The 23,639-nt window shown below is 42.5% G+C and overlaps 1 protein-coding gene across 2 annotated transcripts in view; it reads right to left on the bottom strand.

The window, feature by feature from the left end:
* The window catches only part of CBL (Cbl proto-oncogene), a 47,020-nt gene that overhangs the window by 4,991 nt on the left and 18,390 nt on the right, over positions 1-23,639 (bottom strand). For both annotated transcript variants that reach the window (XM_075116061.1, XM_075116063.1), the window contains 13 exons: positions 17,574-17,720; positions 16,094-16,250; positions 14,443-14,564; positions 13,288-13,425; positions 12,412-12,499; positions 11,733-11,864; positions 11,127-11,330; positions 9,599-9,730; positions 8,102-8,479; positions 7,076-7,170; positions 6,397-6,552; positions 5,803-5,906; positions 5,159-5,341 (listed from right to left, as the gene is read on the bottom strand). In XM_075116061.1, coding sequence (XP_074972162.1) covers positions 5,159-5,341; positions 5,803-5,906; positions 6,397-6,552; positions 7,076-7,170; positions 8,102-8,479; positions 9,599-9,730; positions 11,127-11,330; positions 11,733-11,864; positions 12,412-12,499; positions 13,288-13,425; positions 14,443-14,564; positions 16,094-16,250; positions 17,574-17,720 — 2,036 coding nt within the window. The remainder of the gene's footprint in view (positions 1-5,158; positions 5,342-5,802; positions 5,907-6,396; positions 6,553-7,075; positions 7,171-8,101; positions 8,480-9,598; positions 9,731-11,126; positions 11,331-11,732; positions 11,865-12,411; positions 12,500-13,287; positions 13,426-14,442; positions 14,565-16,093; positions 16,251-17,573; positions 17,721-23,639) is intronic.

The following is a 23,639-nucleotide window of genomic DNA, read 5'->3' as shown; positions in this document are numbered from 1 at the left end:
AGCAGAGACCTGCTGGGAAAAGATGACGCATAGAATATGCAACTTTACTAAACATCACATTTCCTTCTAGAATCAGACAGCAACCCCCAGTTTAACTGTCCTGATGCTGATCTCTCCTCACAAAAACACTGTCCCTATTGCAGCGTACTGAGGGAGTGTATGCACAAACCCAGATCTATCAGCTACAGCTCATCTACCACTATTGCTCCAGCAATTGAATTACATTCTCTGAAGGGTCTGCTCCTCTTCCAGCCCATCAGCAGGCCAGTACCATCTAAAAGAGCTCCTGCCGAAGCTCACCCTTCCTAATGGCTGGGTGCTATGGCAGATCAGTAAGCTCAGTCTGTTCTGCCTTTCTTCTTAGCCATTCAAATGTGTTACTTGCCAGTAACCACATCACGCACTACTCCTGGGGAGAGAAAAGAATAGCCAATAAACCAAATGACACCGAACACTCCAACACACTGCTTAATGTGTTAATCCAACGTCTGACAATTTTTGAGTTCTAACCTCCTGTATCATTGCAAAAAGTATTTTTTCCTACTTCCAAATCACGAGAAACTCTTCTGCACAAATATTGGTGGAGTTCATACTCCTGAGGGATATGACAAAAGCTAGGAGTATAGTCAAGACCCTAAATTTTAGGAAAGCAGATCTCCAGCTCTTCAGGGAGTTAGTCAGCAGGACCCCCTGGGAAATGGTCCTCAGGGAAATGGGAACAGAAGAGAGCTGGTAGATCTTTAAGGATGCGTTCCATAAAGTGCAAGAGCTCTCAGTTCCCAGGTGTAAGAAATCAGGCAAACAAGGGAAGAAATCAGCATCACTGAGTCGAGACATGGTGATTAAACTGAAGAGCAAGAGGGAACCGCACAGGCAGTGGAAGCAGGGACAGGTATCCTGGCAAGAGTATAAGGACGCTGCCCAGTTGTGTAGGGATGGGGTCAGGAGGGCCAAGGCACAGCTGGAGCTGAGTTTGGCAAGGGATGCAAGGAGTAAGAAGAAAGGCTTCTACAGGTACGTCAACTAGAAAAGGAAAGTCAAAGAAAGTGCACACCCCCAATGAACAAGAATGGTGGCCTAGTATCAACAAACGAGGAGAAGGCTGAGGTGCTCAACAACTTTTTTGCCTCAGTCTTCACTGGTAACCTCTTTCCTCACCCCTCCCAAGCCGATGGACTGCAGGCAGGATGGAGACCAGGGGGATAAAGCCCCTCCCACTGTAAGGGAAGATGAAGTTCATGACTGCCTGAGGAACCTGGATATACACAAGCCTATGGGACCTGATGAGATGCATCCGAGAGTCCTGAGGGAATTGGCTGATGTAGTGGCCAAGCCATTCTCCATGACATCTGAGAAGTCATGGCTGTCAGGTGAAGTCCCTGGGGAAACATTGTGCCCATCTTTAAAAAGGGTAGAAAGGAGGACTCAGGGAACTCCTGTCCTGTCAGCCTCACCTCCGTGCCAGGGAAGATCACGGAACAGATCCTCTTAGAAGCCATGCTAAGGCACATGGAGTACAGGGAGGTGATCCGAAGCAGCCAGCACAGCTTCACCAAGGGCAAGTCCTGCCTGACCAGCCTAGTGGCCTATGATGGAGTGACTGCATCAGCGGACAAGGGAAGAGCTATGGATGTCATCTATCTGGACTTCTGTAAGGCCTTTGACATGCCCCCCCCCACAGCATCCTTCTCACTAAACTGGGGAGATACGGATTTGATGGGTGGGCTGTTCGGTGGATAAGGAACTGGTTGGATGGTCACATCCAGAGGGTAGTGGTGAATGGCTCGATGTCCAGATGGAGACCGGTGACGAGTGGTGTGCCTCAGGGGTCTATACTGGGACCAGTACTACTTAATATCTTCATCAATGACATAGTGGGATCAGGTGTACCCTCAGCAAGTTTGCAGATGACGCCAAGCTGAGCAGTGCAGTTGACAGACTGTTGTCCAGAGAGACCTGGACAAGCTGGAGAGGTGGGCCTGTGAGAACCTCAAGAGGTTCAACAAGGCCAAATGCACCTGGGTCAGGGCAAGCCCTGATATCAATACAGGCTGGGGGATGAAGGGATGGAGAGCAGCCCTGCAGAGAAGGATTTGGGGGTACTGGTGGATGAAAAGCTGGACATGAGCCAACAGTGTGCACTCATAGCCCAGAAGGCCAACCATACCCTGGGCTGCATCAAAAGAAGCGTGTCCAGCAGGTCGAGGGAGGGGATTCTGCCCCTCTGCTCTGCTCTGGTGAGACCCCACCTGGGGTGCTGCATCCAGCTCTGGGCTCCTCAGCACAAGGAGGACATGAAACTGTTGGAGGGGGTCCAGAGGAGGCCACAAAAATAATCCGAGGGCTGGAGCACCCCTCCTATAAAGACAGGCTGAGAGAGTTGGGGTTGTTCAGCCTGGAGAAGAGAAGGGCTGCAGGGAGACCTTATTGCAGCCTTCCAGTACTTAAAGGGGGACTATAGGAAAGATGGGCACAACCTTTTTAGCAAGGCCTACTGTGACAGGACAAGGGGTAATGGTTTTAAACTGAAGGAGGGTAGATTTAGACTGGATATAAGGGAGAAACGTTGTACTGTGAGGGTGGTGAAACCCTGGCCCAGGTTGCCCAGAGAGGTGGTCGATGCCCCATCCCTGGAAACATTCAAGGTCAGGTTGGACGGGGCTCTGAGCAACTTGATCTAGTTGAAGATGTCCCTGCTCACTGCAGGGGGCTGGGACTAGATGTCCTCTAAAGGTCCCTTCCAACCTAAACCATTCTATGATTTGACATCACCTTAAAGAAAGTTGTATTTGTCTTCTGGAGAAACTACTCAAGGCAATCAAGAGTTTTCTAGCAGTAGAACTGGTGTACCATAGCCAAATCCATAAACTAAGAATGTCCAAACGATCCCTTTTTAAGAGGGGGCACTGCAGCACTGCTCAGAAAAGAAGTCGTCATTGTGGAGCCTTTCTGAAAAACTTGTACCAAAAGCATGAAGATAGAGAAGGCTCTTCAGGAAACAAATTCATTGAAGCTTCCTCACCAGCCACAATGCAGTTCAGCACCCTGATCTTCAAAGTACAAACTTCTTACACATAAAAAGCTTTTTGTATATTTGAGATAAAGGACTACCCACTTCTCTCCCCTAAATTGTCTTTTGAAATAGCTGTTACAGCTTGAACTGCATCAGATCTCGGAGACTATGGGTCAATTTGAAGGGGGCACTACTAGAACAGCTTTTTTTGGTAAATGATTAAGAAACTAAACTGTAGGGCATAATGCATGAGAACATAAATCTGCCAAAATGTATCAAATGTATCCCATACTAATCAGGCTTGCTTAAAACCAGGCTTGAGCAGTAGCCAATACCTACTGTTTCAGAAAACTGCATATGCTTCCCAGAGCAGTAGCAATCAGCATTTCTACAGCGTTTTTCATTAGCAGATCTCATAACACTACAAAGGAGGACAACAGCACTGTTATTTCAGGGCTGTAGAAACAAAGAACGGTCTATGATTAAGCTCAGTACTTCATCTGAAGCAGGACGTGAGCTCTCTCTGCTCCTTCTTATCCCCGTCAGTCACATTCTTCAGACACAGTGACAGACTTAAAAAATGAGGCAGGGAGCACAGAGGAGTGGCAAAAGCTAATGAACTTCTTTGCACTAGTACACTCTGCACTGAAGAAGGGCAAGCTCAGGGAAGGGGAAGTGGTAGAGCAGGTTAACAGAAGACACTAGGGCAAGTGGTCCTGGGTACAGAAGGCTTTGCCTCCAGAAGGCATAACAAACTCGCTCCTCTTACTTGGCTAATCACCAGGGTGGTGTCCTGGTTTTGGCTGGAATAGAGTTAATTTTCTTCATGTAGCTGGTACAGTGTGTTTTGGATTTGGTATGAGAATAGTGTTGATGTCACATTCATGTTGTAGTTGTTGTTAAGTAGCAGCTAAGTGTTGCTAAGCAGTGCTTACACTAGTCAAGGACTTTTGCCCCACGCTCTGCTAGGGGCACAAGAAGCCAGGAGGGGAGGGGGCACAGGCAGGACAGCTGACCCAAACTGGCCAACGGGATGCTCCATACCATATGACATCATGGTCAGTATATAAAGCTGGGGAAGAAGGAGGAAGGGGGGACATTTGGAGTGATGGCATTTGTCTTCCCAAGTAACCGTTACGCGTGATGGAGCCCTGCTTTCCTGGAGACGGCTGAGCACCTGCCTGCCCGTGGGAAGCAGTGAATGAATCCTTGTTTTGCTTTGCTTGAGTGCACAGCTTTTGCTTCTCCTTTTCATTATATTATTATTGTTGTTGTTATTATTATTACTACTACTATTACTGTTTGCTTTACCTATTAAACTGTCCGTATCTCAACCCATGAGATTTTCTCAATTTTACCCTTCTCAATCTCTCCCCCATTCCACCAGGGGCGAATGAGCAAGCGGCTGTGTAGAGCTTAGTGGCTGGCTAGGGCTAAACCATGACAGGTGTTCAGACAGGGTGAAAGCCCCCCAGTGGGGACAGTTTCAGAGATTCCTTTAGAGCTGCTGGGCAGCTGTAGAGAGTAAGTTGAGCATTATTCAAAAAGGCATTTGGAGAGGTGAGGCTTTGGTTTTTCCCTCAGAGAATGTGCCTTGCAGCCAGAAGGACAAGATGTCCTCTACTCCCTGAGGCCAAAAAGCTGACTTTGCTGAGCCACTAGGTCCCTGCTCAAAGGAACTGACAGCATCAAACAGTACACTTGTGCCATCTGCTGGCAACAACCTCAGCAGACACTGAGCCAGACAGAAGTGGTGCAAGGCCAGTCATGTCTCTTTTACTTGGAACAGCAACAAGCAGTGATGTCTGAAATTCTGTTTAATGCCCTGATATGCCCTGGTGCAAAAGGTATGCCATGCCCTATAGGAAAAGTGGTTTAAGGAACATTCTTTAACCTGAGGAAAGGTTTTCCTAACTGCGATTTAAACGTGATTTGCTAGCTCAGTGATTAAATGACCAAGGCAGTGCATTCCAAGTTGTAAACCAAACTGAACCTGTAGGTGTCTTGTAAACCTGATCTTTAGTGCCGTCTAAACCTGATTTTTACAGCTTGCATACAAAACTCTGAGTCAATGACAGAAGTTTCAAACATGCATAACAAGCCATCAGTACCCACTACAACATGAAGAGTATGGGTGTTTCTAACCTGTTACAGGGTCATTTTCCAAAGACATTCGGCTGAAGGCAGGCGTGGCATTGGAGATATCAGACAAGGTGCGACGAGCAATAGCAACCGGTAGTGGTGGTTTGGGGATATCATAACCATCTTCTTCATTTTCTGACTCTTCAGGGCCATTGCTGGCAGTGGCTGTTGCCAGATCCCCTTCATCTACAATAAGAAGCACATTCTGAGCTCCAGGACTGAACAGAGCCTCTGTCTCTCAAGGCAGACTCTGCTCCCCTGTAGTCCACAAACATTGACAGGACACTGAACTAAGGTTTTGCTGCCAGAACTCCACATTCAATGAAAGCTCTTTCCAGAAGGTAGTATTAGATTAAAAATACTTACGGGCTGACAACTCTGCCCAGGGAAAAAAAAAAAATTCTAACCAGCTATTTTCTTTGACAACTGCTGAGTATATTTACAGTGCATTCCCATTAGGCTTCTCAACAATATCCCCACATCCAGTCTGCAGTACACAGATCCAGATGTTTCTACATACATCCCAGCTATTTTAACAGTGAAAGCAAGTAACATTTAAATTTAGCCTAAAATGCTCTTCCAGCTGGGACTGGGACCAATTCATTGTACCCCAGTTTCTCAGTTGTTTTTTTAGAACACTTACTCACCAGAAGCATTGACAGCCTCAAACGCAGAGGTTGCTGCTTGGGAGTGAATGTTGTACATTGCTTCATACATACAGCCTTCCGTCTGCTGGTCGCAGTCTAAAACTCTGAGGGAGAGAACATGTATTTCCCCTCAGACAAGTGACAGTGGTCACCCACCACCACCACCTAGTCTCTGTGAGTGAGATTCTGTACAGACCCCTGTTCAAAGTGAAATCACCACTGTTCCATGAAAGAATATTTGTTCCAGAAAATGCTTTAGTAATGTCTGTTGCAACACAGCATATCAGCTTAAGAGTTTAATTGATACCACCAGAACACAACCTTTGAACAGAATTTTATTTTCAGTTGCTGCTGCTCTCAAAAGGTTACCAGCAGAAAGAGGTGGAAATGGTTATCTGGCTCTAATACTGTATAAGGACTCTGCAGAAAAGCAGTAGTCACACTTCATTTACACTTAGCTATATTAGTCTAGATGTGGTGAATATCACTGGGGGAGCTCAGCAAACCAACCAAACAAAATCTCCACCATAGTAAACAAATATGCTTTCCCATAGCTGTGGGGAAGAAGCACAGTACATACAAACAGAATCTCACCGCAAACTCTGAGTCATATCCAAAGGCATTTTGATCTCTGTTTTTTGTACAGCAGGACCTGGAGGCACCACAGGCAGAGAGGATGGTGACATGTATTCAGTGTCTTCATCGCTTTCAGACTGTTCCCCAGGAGGCAGTTTTGGTACAGGCAGTGGTCTGGAGGCAGAAGAAACAAGATATAAACATCAGAAAAACATTTACACCAAATCTAATTAATATTGAAGTGGCCTTCAAAATCCACAGCAGATGTAACAAGCAGTGATCTTATAGTGATTCTGTCTAAAGAAATAACTTGGCTTTCAGGATTCTCATCAGCCCAGCCGCAAGGTCACACTGGTACAAGGCCATTATGCAAAAGGAAATCGACGACGTCATACACATTGTACATCACCTACTTCTCATAAAGACCAACACAGAGGTGAATTCATAAGAGAGCTAATGGCAACTGTAGCCTGTTTCCTATTGCCACAGCCAAGGGTAACTACCACCACTATCCACAGATCTTTGGGACGCTGATTTCATCTACTTTCTCCAAACTGTGTATTTTGAGTCCATCAGAGATTGAAGGTAAGGCTGACAGAGTTGTGTCAAATTCTGTCCCTGGTACCAGCATGGAGAGAGCCCTACAATTACCATTTTGTAAGTTATAAAAGAGCACTCTTGCTAGAAAACAACAGACCTGGCAGCTAAGGAGTAGATCGCATTGGCAGATGAGGAGGGTTTAATTTTGGGGTGTTCACACTCTGGAGTTGTTGACGGACCACTGTTCAAGCTCTGAAAGAAAAAATTTCCAACCAGTAATCAGAAACACCACATATACCAGTGTAGTTGCAAAGCTGTCAGCCAGTCATTCAACACATCATCTAGGGGAACGAAGCACCTTCATTATTCCAAAGCATTTACTGAAGCCTTAGAAATCCAGTAGGTACTGTGAGGGCACAAGCAGGATTTTCTCCTGTAGCCAACTGCTCGTTTATATAAAAACTGCAGGAACTTCATATCTTTTGATACTCTAGTAGTTTTGAAAAAAATCAGCCAAAATAGGCCAAAAAAGCAAAATGTTAATGGGGCACAAGAGAAAAAGGATGCAGATGAGCACACACATATAGAGACAGAATGACAGCCACGCAAGTGTCATTTTCTTAGTGAATCTGGCTAAAAATTCATTTGCTTTCAATTTCAGAAAGCTGGAGGTTTTAAAAGGAAAAATTAGGGGAATGGAATCAAAGAAAGCAAAACTGACTGAGATTTCTTTTAGAGAATATGTTGGACTACTAAGTTACACATCATGACATTGGTAATAGTAACAAATCCAAATTTAACACAATTTTACTGTGTTACACTAATCATATCTATCATGTGCAGGTTTTACAGGACTGAAAACTGAGAAGAGTAATTTACACTTTTTCAGCATACCAGCTCCCAACACAAAACATTCTCACTTTTACAAATTGAAAGGTGAACAGTGATCATGAAATTGTGGCTGTGACTGCTCAAACTGGGATTTCAGCCTCGCTCCCAAGAGGCATGAAAGCACTTCCCTAAGACGTCTTCCCATTATTCTCCCTTGCTTGGCACTCACCAGTTCCCTTCCGTCTCTCCCTTGGCACAAGATCACCCTTTTCAGATGTAAACTATAAGAAGAGGGCACCTTGAAGGACGTAATTCCTCACAAACTACCTTCACCTCCAATAGGCCTACTCACCACTGGGTTGTCCAGGCTGAGCGTGCTCCCAAGCCGATGGCTGTCAGCCCTGGAGTCCATCTGCGAGGGCAAGGAAAAGGGAAGCGAGTGTCTGTTTGACAGTTCTCTCCCAGCCCAAGGGTCACCAGGGTTGAGAGCTACAGATGGGGCTTTGGGAATGGGCCTGGATGGCCACAGATCTGCCTGACGATTGGAGGGCACAGGGGGTAGTTTGTCTCTTGAAGGACAGTCTCCTGGTGTGCAGGGCAGGGGACGTCTCTGAGGTCGACCTTCAGTCCCAATGGAATGTGGCCTGTCCGGAGGCGGTGGTGGTGGGAGGTCTCTGAGCGTGGGTGGGATTGGCAAAGGTTTATCTTTGTGAAGAGTACCAGGTGCAGCCTGGAAGGCAGAAGAATGTAAAATATTGCTGAACAAAGATAGTCTAGCCACAAAACATAAAAAGGAGCAAGGTGGGTGGCAAAAGTTTGAGTTTTGGGTTTTATCTAATTTTACAAGAAATTATCTCAAAGGATGTGGAGATAACTCTCCACAAGTTAACCCTCCACAGACACCTTCTCTACAGGCTTGAAGAGATAACACAGTTACTATGTGCAGCTACAGCTAGGGACTAAACACCCCAGATTATTTTTCTTGAAGGTCAAAAGTAAAGCTTATAGCAGCATTAGATTGGATTCCAAACAAAGGATACCCATAATTTTAAAAAAAACCTATTCAAATGTGGGTTATTTATACAAGGTAACATTCATCAGTCAGCATTGTGTATTTATAGAATTGGATATTTTCTTCTGCCTGAACTTGATAATTTCATATGCATAATCTCATTACTTCATCCAAATGAGCCAAAAAACTGCTGCCATATCTTAACAGCCAATGACCAAATGCCACCAAGATCACGCTACTGCCTTCTGCTAGTCAAACAGAAAACCAGTTACTGTCTCCCTGTCACACAATCCTTCCTTAGTTTTCTATCTGAAAAAATTCACAATGGAAAAATTTGTGAGGAAGAGTTTGGACAGGAATATGACACCTCCTCACATCTAGCCTAGCCACGTCTAGCTAGCTAGAACAAAACATGAGCTCATAAATGCAGTTCCAAAGGCTGCCAGTAGCAGTGGCTGAGGCTGAAAACCAGTGAAGATATTGGTAATAACAATAACTTAACAGGAGGACACCAGTCACCCTAAGTGAGCAAGTACTTCACCTTAGGAACAGCTTCTTTATAGCAATTGCATGGACTAATGTGAAGAAAAGACAGGCCCTTTAAACAGCAAAAACGGACTCTCGACCATGGATTCCAGAAGGAAGCATTTGCTTTCAGGACAGGCTCTTGTGGGGAATGGAAACAAAGTGGTCTAACAGGACTACAGAGCAGGAGGAAGAAAAAGTCTTGTGTGAAAGCATTCAGGGATGTCACAGAGAACGTGTAGGGTTCACCAGAATTCTCTTCTTCCTGCCTGCCCCACCAAAACCATAGCTGAAAGGGCAAAGTGTTTTAACCTTTGAAGTAGTCCCAGGACTGGAAGCCCCAGGAGGATTGGACACTCGCTGCTGCAAAAGATCCAGTCGTGGTGGCACAGGAGGAAGGGTAGCCTGTGGAGCTACTGAGAATGGAGAAGGAGGACGCTCAACCTGAAAAAGAAAAGAATGGGAAAATCAACAAATGACAAAATCCAGCAGAACTCCTTTTTTCTAGAGATGCTTTCAAGCTCTGTGACTCGTACTGGCTTCAATATCGCTAATGGTAATAATGTACAATGTTAGTAACAATCATATGCAAACCTGCCTTACTGAGCCCTGAGCAGAGGCAAGCTTCTTTTCTTTTTGACACAAGAGGGCAGGATCTGCAGCTAATCCTACTTATCACTGCATGCACCACTGTCCAAACTACCCCGACTACAGTGTCATGGCTGCTGTAGCAATCACTAGTGTGCACCAAAACCTCCATTTTTGTCCCTGGAAAGACTTTTTTCCACCTAATAAATCAGAACAGTGCCTGTTCTCTTTTCCATAAATGTTACTTTACAAGCAAGGCTAGTGCTTTCTAACTTTGAAAAGACTTAAACAGGTTTGAACTCACTAATGCCAACAAATACAGAGTACTAGCCTACTGCAAACCACAACAGGATGTCACACTCAGGAAATTGCTTTGCTTCCCCAAGCTATGTATACAAAAACTACCTCCAGGAATACGGATTACTGTTTAGTACACTATTTTACAGGGTGGCAGCTAAAGAGAAATATTACCATAGGTAAACCAGTGTAGAGGATTCTTTCTGACCATGAAAGACAGCTTACGCTAGTGAATTCAACTATTAAAAACTAGTCAAAATTAAACCCACTTCCCTATGCAGTAAAACAATACTAAGTGCAGATATGCAAAAGCAGCAACATGCTTTTAGGAAAAAACATGCAGGGATCCATAAAGAATGCCTGCCTTGTACACATCTCCTGGAATGAAGTAGCACTAATGGCAGAAAGTTAGTACACCTTTATTATATGAATTTATCAGACACCATATAAAAAGATGAAAGTCAAACTGACTTCCTCAGCAAAATAGCCTGCCCTTTACTCAGTTAGTCATCAGGGCCTTGGGAAGACTATATCTGGTTGGCTGTATTCATCACTGGTAAAAATGCATGAATTTTTGCTGATATGGCTGAACTACGCCTACTAAATCAAAAGCAGCCTTGCTAAGCATGCAGAGAAGTGTTATAAACCTAGATCTTACATTCCAATAGGTCAAGCCAGCCTTTACACCCTTCTAAGGATTCCTTCAAGACAACACACAAAATATCAAAGATTCCAAAGTGTGATCACCGTTGCTGACTTCACACACTGACAGTGTGAACTGAACTGACAACACTGAACCTAAATCCCCACTTTGCATACTGAGTAAAATCTTTCCTGTTATAAGGTGTGACAACCCTCACATGCACAAATCACTAAGACCACAGAAAACCAATGGAGAACATGCAATCTTTGTACATACTGCCACATCTACCAGCACACACTCTGGTGAACTTACTTTAGAACCAGCGAGTTCTTTCATCATGAAGAGGGAATCATCAGCTCTGTCATCATCATCATCGTCATAATTGGGTGAGGGAGTTCCTTCTGCCCCTTGCCGTGACAATCCTCCTCCTCCTCTGGGGTCGAATGGGTCTACTACAATTGGCTCTGTGCCTTTGATTTCACAGCGGCAAAAAGGACAACCTTGGCCCTCCGATTCCTTCAGGGAAGAGAAGAGATCTGTTACAACAGCCACTGTGATGCAAAAATTAAACACACAGTTAATATACAAAGGGGTTTAAACCTGCTTTTTGGCAGGTACCTTTCAACTGAGGGGAAGACAGAAAGGCAAGCTGTGCTACAAATATGGAATATTTTCTCTCTGAAGTAGAAAAGCAGCTTTTTAGTTCCTAGATTAAGAGATCAGGCATCTAACTAGCTTCTCCCTGTGCTGGTAAAGCTGGCACTGATGCACTGGTATTACTGAATTATGAGCTTATGTCCTCAGTTATGCTATCTTATCTCAATACCTGAAGGAAACTGAACAGTTTTGAGAATATACTGCTTCTGTAAAAGAGCCACTAGATTCTCTCAGAGAGATTAACAAGAGGCAACGCCTTACCTGCCATGCAGTGAGACAGGACGTGCACATCAGATGGCCGCATGGTTCAATCTTCACATCCTTGTCATTTTCAGCACATATTTTACACAGCTGAAACGTGGAGCCCATCTCACAATACAATTCATATTGTTCCTTGGGGAAAGATAGACAGACATGGTTGATACTGTAAAATAACAAGCATGATTAGTCATGGCTACAAGAAACCCAACATGAGATTTGCAGGAATAAATAAATTCCGAACACAAGAACACAGTGCGAAGGAGAACAGAAGTCTGCAAAGGTTTCACTGTAAGTTATGTACTAGATACATCTATCAAGCTCTGAGAAAAGTGGACTTCAAGTCATCCAAGGTTTTCATTTAGGTGTCCCAAGAACAGCCTACGAAAGCAGGGCTCAAGACATGCTGGATGGCACAAAAGAATGAGTATTTGGCAGAACACTGAAAAAAAAAAAAATCCTAAAATCTGTCAGCCCTGCATAAAGCTTTACCTAATCTTTGCGATCTCCTCTGCCCATTCCTACCATTCAAAAATTTCTGCAACTCCTGTAAAATACAATACATCAGCCTTAAGAATAAGCCTTCAGGGTAGCGAGTATGACTGAATTGCATAAGCAGCTGAGGAGGCTAGAAATTAGGAAGAAAGCAAGTGAGTTTGATGGGATAGAATACTTTGCTCACCTGTGTAACTTTAATGTGGTCCTGAGGTGTGGGCTCACACAAGCCAGTCAAGTCAGGATTCTGATTCCGGCCATCGGGAAATAAATAACTGTAAACAGTTGGGGAAAAAAAAAGATCTCTCTCTATATATGTGCATATACACGCGCACGCGCGCACACAAGTATAAGGTTTCTTTTGGGGATGATGGAGGTAAGAAAGAACAGGGGTGAGAAGCGAGGGGTGGGAATTCAAGGTATTCTGAATTCAAAAGAAGTTTTGGAAGGATTTTACTGTCAGACAAAAATCAAACATGTCATTCTTAAAAAGCTTGTTTCTCTTCCTGGCAGAAATTTTTATTTTAAACAGGATGTTATGTCCCAGACTACTCTTTTTAAATCATCCTACAGTGAAACTGTAACATCCAGAGTAGGAAAACGAATGGCATAATATCAGTTGCAGTGGCTCAAATTAAGGACTCAACTGTAAAAGAATCTATGACAAAGGAAACACTGACACACACTTATCTGCCTAGGACAGTACAGCTCTCCGGTGCAAAAGATAGCTGTCTGAGTATTCTCAAGTGCCAAAACAGTTACGTATATGAATTATTCCACTGATATCAATGGGACTGTTCATGTGATCGAACTGTTTTGCTGAATCAAGGTCTAAATAAAAGGAAGAGCTGAGAGATCTCCAGAAGGGGTTCAGCAATGTCAATAGTGATTGCTTGACCTCTGCAACATGCTGCCTCTCCTGTGAAGTATATAATGTGTGATGAACCCAGAGGGTACATTTTACCATTCAACTGACTTTAAGACCTCACCACAGGATTAAGATTTATAAAACAAACTCACAGTGAAAAAGGGCAAAAAACTTAATTTTTATCAAGTTACTTACAAGCCTTCCCTGAAGCCATCAATCAGTGCTTGAAAAAGAGGTTTGTTGTGGGGGATTGTCTGAAGAATGTTCCCATCTGCAGTGACATAGCCAATGGCCCACTGACCAAGTCGTGTACAACTCAATCGGAAAATATAACTTTAAAAAACACAAAGGAAAAGAAACTTCAGTTTGGACTGGAACAGACAGGAAGGACTAAATGTCAGGTAGGCAGCCTTTGCCTGGCTATCTCCAGACAGCAAATAAAAACTAGTAGGAATAACTTGATGATTTTTACCAGCTTTCCTCAATTTATCCCCAGGCAGATCAAACGAGAACCCTGCAGTCTGATACAAAGTGAAAAAAGCATCCAAGCGCTGGCATCCAGGTGAAATTAAACACAGAACCCAGAGCAAGAAAAGTTATCATCCTTAAAATAATTTCTTTCAAACTAACTTGAAAAAAAATGTAACAAAAAACAAAACCAACAAAGACTACACAAGGTTTCCATTTTTAAACCAGCACGGAACTAACAGTACAGTAACAGCCTCCAGAAATGAACACTTGGTCCTTCGTGCATTAAGAGAAATCTGTTAGCCCTGTTGCATTGAGCTAAGTTCTACACAGGTAGGGTGGCCCAAAACTGCTCAGGTCCGCAGCCCCCCTGAAGCATGTGTTCCCCTCCACAGCCTCTGAAGTCTGCCCAGCCTGCAGCGTTACCTTGCAGCCTACTCTGCCTACCATGCTGCTTCTGCCAGCTCAAACACTGGTCAGCCGCCTTGTCTGAAGCTGGCTTCAAATGTACACACTGCTTCTGGGAGGGTGCAATCCACCCAGCTCTCCTGGTTTTATGCATATACACCAGAAAGGTACGGGACCTACAGGTACATTCCCTTATTCATGGTCCTGAACAGCCCACCATTTAGGCTCACTCTGGCAACATCTGCCTTGGTGTTTTACTCATGCCTAAGTGAGTTTTTGTGACAATTGTGGGGGTAGGCAGGCTGTAAGTCACCACAGGGAGGATAATCTCCAAATACAGGGCAAGCTACAGTTTTTCACAGTTTAAATTTCTGAGGAAGGAGGACAAAGACAAAATAAAACCAATCTCCTCAGTGCAGTAATCAGCAATGTTAGCAAGAATAATCAAAAAAGTCACTGCTGCCAAGCACTAACCTGCCAGGTTTGTGAATGAATTTCTGAAGCCGGGCTTTCACCTCATCATACGTTAGGAATGCCATATAACCAGGATGAGTCACTGCTAGGCTATTCCAGTTCCTGAGCAAAGAGGACCATGGCTATAGAAACAACAAAGAATTATATTAACCATGCACTTCTAAAAGGTGTCAACACATATAATATTCCTTAATCAAAGGGATGAATTCTTCAGTTAAAGAAGCAGGTTTGTTATCCCACCATAAATCCAGAATAAGAACTAAAACCTACATTCTCATGCAGCAGGCTTAGCATTTGAGTTTCTCTCTTGTTGGTGATAAAAACATCACCTAAGAAAGACCTTAATCAAAACTCCTTTAATAAATGCCAATGGAGAAGTCACTGAGGTCACAAAGAGACAGCTCAAAAATAGCTACCAATTTGTGCTGCTTCTGCAGAGAAAATGACTCATTCCTGAGACAGAAATAAAGACAGGAGTTTAATAAGATTATGCACAGGATCAGAAACCATGACTAGTCTGATCTCTGACACCGACTTCCTCTACAGCCTCAGGAAAGTGACCTCCCCTCTGTCTCAGTTTCACTGTGTGTGAGATACTTCTGACTATTCCTTAACTACCTAACCTCACTGGGGTGTGCCAAGGACTACTGGCTAGTCTAAGATTTGAATAAATAAACCAACCAGCACATACATGTTAAATATTCCTTAAAATGATGCACAAAAAGTCACAAAAACCGTTTGAAAGCTCTCGATCCTGAGAAGGGCTTGTGTGTCTAAATCTCATTCAATTTTTCCAATTTCTCAACTTGTCTAAAAGAAGATATTAGCTCTCCCTAAGAACTTTGCACCTCTTGGAAATTGCAACAATTCTTAAACTTGCTCTGAATGTACTATAGCTGGAAAAAGTACGGAATGAGATCAGCTACATTGCAACACCGAACATGGGAATTTTTCATCTAGGCATATCTTAATTACAACCCACCCTATCACATGGGAAAAGGCAAGTCAGAGCCAAAGAAGTAAGTGTTTGTTCTTGTAAATATCCAATTGCACCAGCAGAAGCTGTGTTTTTGAATTTAGTACTATTAAAGACTGTGGGTTAGAATTTCACCCACTATTAATACCACTTCAGTAATATAGATATTTCTCATGCATAGAACACAGACATGTCCACAATATCCTGGATGGGTCAGTTAAAAAACTAGGAAGCCCAAATTTCCATGCTTGTGCTCCATCCTGAACAACGCCCCCATGGAAAATAAATCTGACAAGAAAGAAAAGGACAAGGAAAGACAGACTGATAAACTAAGATTCACATTTCCAGGCTTACAGAAGTTGTGTCAGAACTTCAGCCTGAAAGTGACCTTTGAAAGGGAAAAACTGATTCATGGGAGGATACTGAATATGCCTTCCAGTTGCAGTATGTATTTAGACAAATTTCTCCTCCAGCCAGAAGTATCACACAATTTTACTGCAATATCGGGTCCTATGTATTACTAGAGCTGCTTAGGGGATGAAGGGCAAGACGACCAAATCCCTTACAGCAAAAATAATATAATTTTAGTGTGTAAAGTATAGTTTGTCCTGGGAGAAGAGTCCAACCTAAAGCACTGAGACACATTTGAAGTGATACACACTCCTCAATTCTTACCTGAAAAAGTCGTGTGAAGATATCAAATTCAAATACTGAAATGTAGTCATTGCACGTCAAGTCAATTGTTGACTTCAGGGCCATGGCTTCCAGCCCTGAACTGATCGGATGCACTTCATGCAAGGCCTGACGGAAGCTTTTCCAAGGAACAATAGTCCTGGGGAAAACCAAGCCATCTGTAAACGTGATATGTCTGAAGACCACCACCACATACATGCCTTACACTTTTCTTTTGTGAGATTGCACCTCATGATAATGGAAGAGAGGAAAATCAAAACTATCCACAAGAAATTTATTCATGTTATGCAAGCACAGGATTTCTTGGTGCTGCAGGAAATTAGCAGCCAAATGAACTTTAGACAATTTTCTCTGCATATGCAAAATTTTGGAATCTGAAGTCCAGCTCTGGTTTCTCCTTTCCCTTTTTCTGCAGTCCTAGTATGTCAATGTATGTATGTACCCTGGGCTGTATACGTTACCATCACTTGATAAGAATATCATAATGTTGCAGCTGGTAGAGAAGGAGTTAACAGTAGTCTTCCAGTAGAGGTCTAGACAGTTAAAAAAAAAAAAGGTGCAAACAATTCTCTAAAGACAGATTAATTGGACAAGTAAGATAATCAGAAGCCAAAACAGAGACTCCTATTTAAAGGAATACTTTCCTCCTTTTAAAGTATTGAGTGGAATAGAAACACAGGAAGAATATGCCTAGCTTCAGACAACAGTGTTATTCATGAGTAAATACATTATTGCTTTTTGTTTGACAGCTACTAATTAAACTCTTTATGTGAAGTACCTTAGTTAGAAAGCAGTACCCAACTAATCCTCAGATGTTGCTGTGGACACCTCTACAGTTCATTTAGTCAACACTTTATTAGATACAAAAATTTATTCTTACATTTCAACAATTTACACACAAATATACATTGCACTTCACTTTCTCCTTCATTCTATCTTAGCAAAGCCATTATGCAAACTGACAAAAGTTCAGAGAAGCCAGAAGAAAGGTGACTAAGTGATTGGAAAAACTAATTGGAGAGAAGATTAAAAGAATTTAATATAATCGCTTAGCTAAAGGACAACTAATATTGGGAGTATGGCAACCTTTGGAAAAAGAAAGCAAATTATTTGGCATAGCTCGTGGAGCTTACAAGTTAAGGAATTAAATTAAGGAGAGGAAAATTTAAGATTAATAATTGAGGGAAACTGTGAGAATACAAGACTCTCCTACGGCAGTGGGGAAAGATCCATCACTTGACACATTTAAAGCAAGATAGGATGAAGAACTGCAAAATATAATGCAGGAACAATCCTGTATCTCAACCTAGAGAGCAGACCAAACGACCAGTAGGTCTCTCCCATCATTCATTTTAACCTGACAAAGACCTTACTGAACCACAAAACAAAATTTTTAAAAATATATGGTGCAGAGTGCTATTTGTTCCCACATCTCTATTTTTAAGCACAGTTAGACACTTACTTTTCACCAAAAGCTTTTCTCCAAAATTCTGCAGCATCTGCCTTGGTGATCCGGAATGTGTCTCCCTGGAAAAGGCCACTTGGGAAAATACCTTTGAGTTCTGCCAGCATATGGCTGAAGATCAGGGATAACTTTGTCAGGTTACGCCTATAGAGGACCACAAAAAGAAACATTTCTGTTAGAAAAGACAGACATGGTTTAGCATCCTGAACAAAACAGAAATAGTACCTATTGCAATTCAAGAAGTATCCCAGCCTAGAAAATTCTTCGTATTTGGGACCGCCTTTCAAGCAATTACCCAGCATTTGGAACAAATCTATCACGTGGTACTTATCAGCAAGGCCTGTGTTTGTCAAGACATTTTCCACAATGACTAACTTTACATAACCTCTTTGAAGTGGGCAAGCAATTTCCAAGGCCACCCCCCCAAGGAAATACATTCACAGAAAATGTCCAAAACCGATATTCACCCCTTACCTATTAAGTAACAGCATAATTGGAGCCAAAACCTCATCAGACTCCTTTGCTCCTGAGTCTGAAAATTCCCTATGAGAGCACATAAAACCACTACTGCCTTGGATCCCGTAAGCTGGATGTCTTTCCAAGTCTCCAGAGGGTCCCAACATAGTAGATTTGCTCAGAGAATGGCTAACCAATAATAACAGGCCCAGCTCCCAGGGGAAGGTCAAAACACCTGCAGGTTTTTTTCTAAAATGGTAAATAACTTACATACAAAAGGCTGATGGTTAGGGCTCAACTGTATTGTGTTGAATAATTATCCAATTTGATTTACAAATTGGTACCCCAAGTCCATTCTCTGCCTGATGACATTCATGTAGCAGGAGTCAATCAGAGTATGCCCTTTTCTAAATTGGAGAGTGAAATTTGGAGAAAAAATATTCTTCTCTGCTTCAGATTTAGTCTACATCCAAAAGATTTCCAGAAGTAGAAGACAGGAGGACTACTGCCTAGCAGAGAGGACACAGCAGCATTGGGAGCATTTTGGGTTACATGCTTCACAAGAAACTAGCATTGGATTGGCATCAAATCCCAGCAGTACAAACTGCATCCCAGGACTGCTTCTTCCCTATTTGTAATCTTATCAACTACATTAGGGAGATAAATTCTATGTTATAATTGTGCTATGCAGAAATAGAGCTAGCTTGAGTACCTCAAAGCATTCCTGCCTGTAGCAGTACAGGAATACCAAAGTAACAGTTTTCCTACTTGGGAGTCAAATAATAGCACTATTAAACAGTAGAGAGGTCAGCTTCTACTTGTAGATGTGGAAAAAAAAAAAGATCTATTCACTAGTGGCACCCCTTTCTCTCATCTCTTTATCAAAATAAAGGATGACTCTCCTCCACTCCATTACATTTTCTAGATGCTAGGAAAATGGAGTTCCTAAAGAAAGACAGGGATATTTCTAGGCCGGAGGTTGTTTTTCACCCCCACGTCACATTTGAAGGCAAAAGAAGGAACTAGTATCATGTGGGATACTGTTATGCCCAACAGACCGCAGCTGGTCAGAAGACTTCATCAACCACCAAGGCATTGCACAGGCTCAGTTATGACACTGAGCAACAAGTTATTTTGTAGACTGCAAAATACTGAAGCATCTCCAGTCACATAGGATTTTCTTAATGCCTTGTTTTCCAAGCTTTCTCACTCATTATGCTACTATTGTAGTGTACCATCTGCCTGAAGACAGCTGTGTTTGGCAGAAAACTAACATCCCCCCCAGGTTTCAGCCTTTCATGAGTTTCTAGTTCTAGTGTTCTGGTTGGAATGGTTCCAATTTACTTAATCTTGGATGTTTTTCAGATACCGCTTGATCCAGACATGCTACTCCTACTTGATCCTGTTAATCTGCCTGTTTGCAGACCTGCTTCCAGTCTTTCTGCAAAAATTACCCTGGACATTTGAGATTAGGTTTTCCAGCTCCATGTCATACTTTCACTGAGTCTAAACTCAAGTAGAAGTGATCTACTTTGCTTGACATATATTCTACCATATTCTCAGCTACACCTGAGCCCTTTCTCCACACTACGATACAGTCTGGGTAGACTAGAATGTATAGAGGACTCAAAACTATACATCTTCTTTGACAGTAGTTCTCTGTTACCTGTATTTATTCAACTACATTTTAACTGGTGTCTCAGCAATGAAGGCTGCTCAAAGGGTTTACAGAAGTGATCACAACCAGATTTATGAAGATCAGTGGCTCAGCACCTAGATGTAAGGATACACAAAGGAGCTGCAGCAGGACAAAGCCAGGCTTATCAGTAATATCTGTTTGTGCATCTCCCTGCCCCACTCCCCCCCCCCCCCCCCCCAATGTTATGTAATTCAAAGTTGCATATTCCTCTTTCCAGCAGCAGATAAAAAACTTAGCATTCACCAAGGGAAGACTCAGATTCTGATGTACTGACACTGGCTAATCCCACAGAGAAGATGATTTAACTGTAAATTCACACCCCAGGATCCCTTCCTCCCTGCAGAAGGTAGGTTCCCACCATGAACCTACAAGGCCTTTGACTGAAGAACACTAGAAAAATTGCAGATCAGAGGTTCTAGCAGCAAAGCTTCTTCCCCAAGTCATCTCCTGATAGTCTTCACTTCCATAAAATGACAGAAGAGATGGCAGTTTATGGCAGTGCAAGGGAAAAAAACCAAACACCCTGCTATTATGAGTCATTTAATCCATCTACAACTCAAGCAGAAAAAGAGATGGTGTTTGTTTTCACAAAGTTTATGAAAATGGAGGCTGGAGCAAAAACTGCTAATTATTTTGTTTTATTAAAATGGAAGTCATTGGCAAGAATTAAATGCAGAATAATTTCCTTGAAGGGTTACCACGCAATATTTGTGTGAAATCTTAGCAGGTAAAGTGACATCTCACAGCAATTTATTATTAAGTGACTTCCAGTAAATTAGCAATCCTAGAGCTGTTCAGGTATGTAGCACAAGCTAGCACTCATGTGCTAGCACTCTTAACACTTGAAAAATCTTGTCCTATTTGTGAAAAAAGTTTAGGCATGCTTGAAACTAATGTATGCAATACTTGGTAGGCAGAAGGAACGTAATTTCAGGCATATACTCTCCTATTGCTGCCCAGCACAGCATAAAAATTTGGGTATGACCAGGCAAGCACACTAATGCATTTCTGACCCTTGAACAAGAAACTAAGTGAACAAGTGCATGGCTTAAAGCAAGAGTTAACACTGCAAGAAGACAAAGTAAATTCATGCGTCCAGTTGCTTATCACTTCTGCCTAAGAGCCTTCTCCCTTAGCTGAGTTTCAGGAAGCGCTTGCACTCAGCTGAGCACATCACTTCAGCAAGAGAAGTAAGAACTTCCGCAGGCTTAAGGATGGATAAACAAATGATTTTACACAAACGCATATTGAGTGACTCTGTTTCCAAAAACACTTCTGATAACCCTAAGAATTGAAAATGTTCAGGTATCTTTGGTTTTTTTACAAATATTCAGCTGTATCTTAGATAAATAACAGGAAAAAAAGACACAGGAAATGAACATAAGAGCAGCAAATGGCAAAATATTTTTCGTTACTAACTAGCTTTTACATACAGCAACTAGTTACCAACCCTGTGCTAAAAGGACACATTTTTTCTTTCAAGAGTGCACTCCTTTATTTCAACAAGCCAAGTTACACATTTGCTAATTAATACAGACCAAATAAATGCTTGCAATTACAGTGAACTTTTTTATTAGCATATCAAAATTTAGTGATGACGACTGTATTTTATTTTTAGTAACATCTGCAGTTGTCCTCATCTCTGCTGCTTCAACTAAACAGAAGAGTTCTCCCAGAAAAAGGGTAATATTTTCAAAGAACACTTAAGTGACTTAGACCAGAGATTCCCAAACATTTTTGGCCACAGACCTCCAGCAAACTTCCATATTTCTTATAGACTGTGATGGCCCTCTTTCAAACTTTTAGCTAAACACAATAATGAACACAAACACCGTTACCAAGAGTTGCATCAGAAGCATGCCAACCGCAGTTTGGGAATCAGTGACATAGGCACCTAAAACCCACTGACAGTCAGTGGAATTTAAACACCTGTCATATAAGCACTTTTGAAAACATTACCCAGGGACCGCAGGCCACATCAGTTGGCCCTCCTCACTGTTTGCAACTGAGCTGAAGGCAACACCTGTACCAGCTTCAAATGAAAAGCTACAGCATGTTTCTGTTCAGCGGTTAGGTCCAGAGACTGAGCAACGGCTACAGTTGAGGTAGGATTTCATGTTCCTGCAAGTGTTTTCACACATACATGCACTATATTCAGCTTATATTACTGTTCAATAGTGTATCACCCACATTCATAAAAAGTGAAAGCTTAGAACGCCAAGTATTTTTCCACTCTTTACAGTAACCAAGTATTTTCTTATGAAACATCTGCAGCTCAAGTATGGAAGCATTATTCCTTCTGCACACAGCACATTAACAGAGCTTGTTTAGCTACAGTTTTGCTAGCCTGTAAAATTGCGCTGCCTTGACACTGACGGGGCTCCGAAGATGCAGGTCTCAAGCAACCATTTTGGGAACAAGAAGCAGCATGAAGCCAGACTGTTTCTTCAGTTACCCCGTGTTTATTGATCAGCTGGCTCCCCAAAGCTGGGCCAGGCCTGCCGGCAGCTCTGCAAGCTAAACAGGCATGTTCCTTCATCCTCCCTCCTCTGTGCCCCCTCTGCTGTGGTTGTGCTACTTCCTTCCTGCTTCATGACTGTTTTTACTCCACACATCTTAGCGGAAGTCAAGAGGTCGAGCAGGGACTTCCATTTGCACTGCAGTTCTTTGCTGCAGCCCCTCCGTGGGCCAGGCCCCAGCTGGGTTTTCTGGTGCTGTTGCCTCCCCCAGGCCTAGGGCAGATTCTTCTTTTCCGGTTTCGTGTTTGCTGGACAAAAGCATTTTTCCACTGTATCAGTTCAGTCTTGCAAAACCATTAACAGCAGAGGATAGTTTTAATCAGAGCATTAGCTCTTTCAGCTACATCGACACAATTAGTTAAATTAATTTAAGTCATAGAGCACCTAATGTTCTTCGCAACTAAAGGGCCTTTCTAACCTCAAGGGAATGTTAGTATAGTACTACCGGTTCTGCCACTGCCAGCTAGAATTTCTTCATTTTCTCCCAATATTTTTTCAACTACTTCACAGCTAACCAACTGACACATTATAATTTTGTTCCTCACACATAGCAAGGAGACTGCTCCATTGGATAATTTAGTCACAATATTATGCTCACATGCCATAGTTTGACATGAACATAATGTCACATCTGTAAAGTTCATTCTGCTGAAAGCGTGCTACAAACACCACTGTAGAGAGAAATTATGAGTTGTAACACAAGAAAGCTAACTACAAAATGCTTCACTGAAGTTGTTGTGCATCTTTCTTATGACTGCACCTTCAAAGGGATTTTTGTATTTGCACTCCCACTGACTTCAGTTATATTTGCAAACACTGGGTTTTCACAAATAATGTTTAGCCTCTCTAAGAACAGGCTGCATTTAATGATTCTTCACAGGAAGCTGAGACAAACACAGCAACAACTCCACCTTGACCCCAAAACAAAAATCAAGCTGAACATGACTCAACTGACTTCATCACAATACCCTTTCGAGAAAATGCTCTACTTCATAAAATCAGCATCAAACTGGCGAAAACTATATGTCAACAATGAAGAAGGTAAAATGAACTCAAATTAGAGGACTTAAGTTCCTGTAAAACCATCCTATTCAAAACTCAAGAGAAGGCTCTCTCTAAACAGTCAAGTTGACCTGTAAAGGGGCATGACCCAAAGAGGCAGCTCACAACAAGAAATGCAGTCTCAGTGCACTGGGGGAACCACCACCGAGCATATTTAAAAAAGGAAAATTAAGTGAAAAAGCATTTACAGAGTATGTGGGAGTGCCTGACACCTTACCACTAAACTCACCAACTGAAAGTCAGAGAGGCTCCTAGAACAGATTATGCAGTTTCTAATTGCTTCTGTCCTCACAGAACTGCAGAATTAACACATTCACCCAGGACCAC

The sequence above is a fragment of the Phalacrocorax aristotelis genome, chromosome 22, assembly GCF_949628215.1.
Source record: "Phalacrocorax aristotelis chromosome 22, bGulAri2.1, whole genome shotgun sequence".
NCBI lineage: Eukaryota > Metazoa > Chordata > Aves > Suliformes > Phalacrocoracidae > Phalacrocorax > Phalacrocorax aristotelis.
The sequence above is the reverse complement of the archived record's forward strand: the minus strand, read 5'-3'. Positions and strand labels throughout refer to the sequence as shown.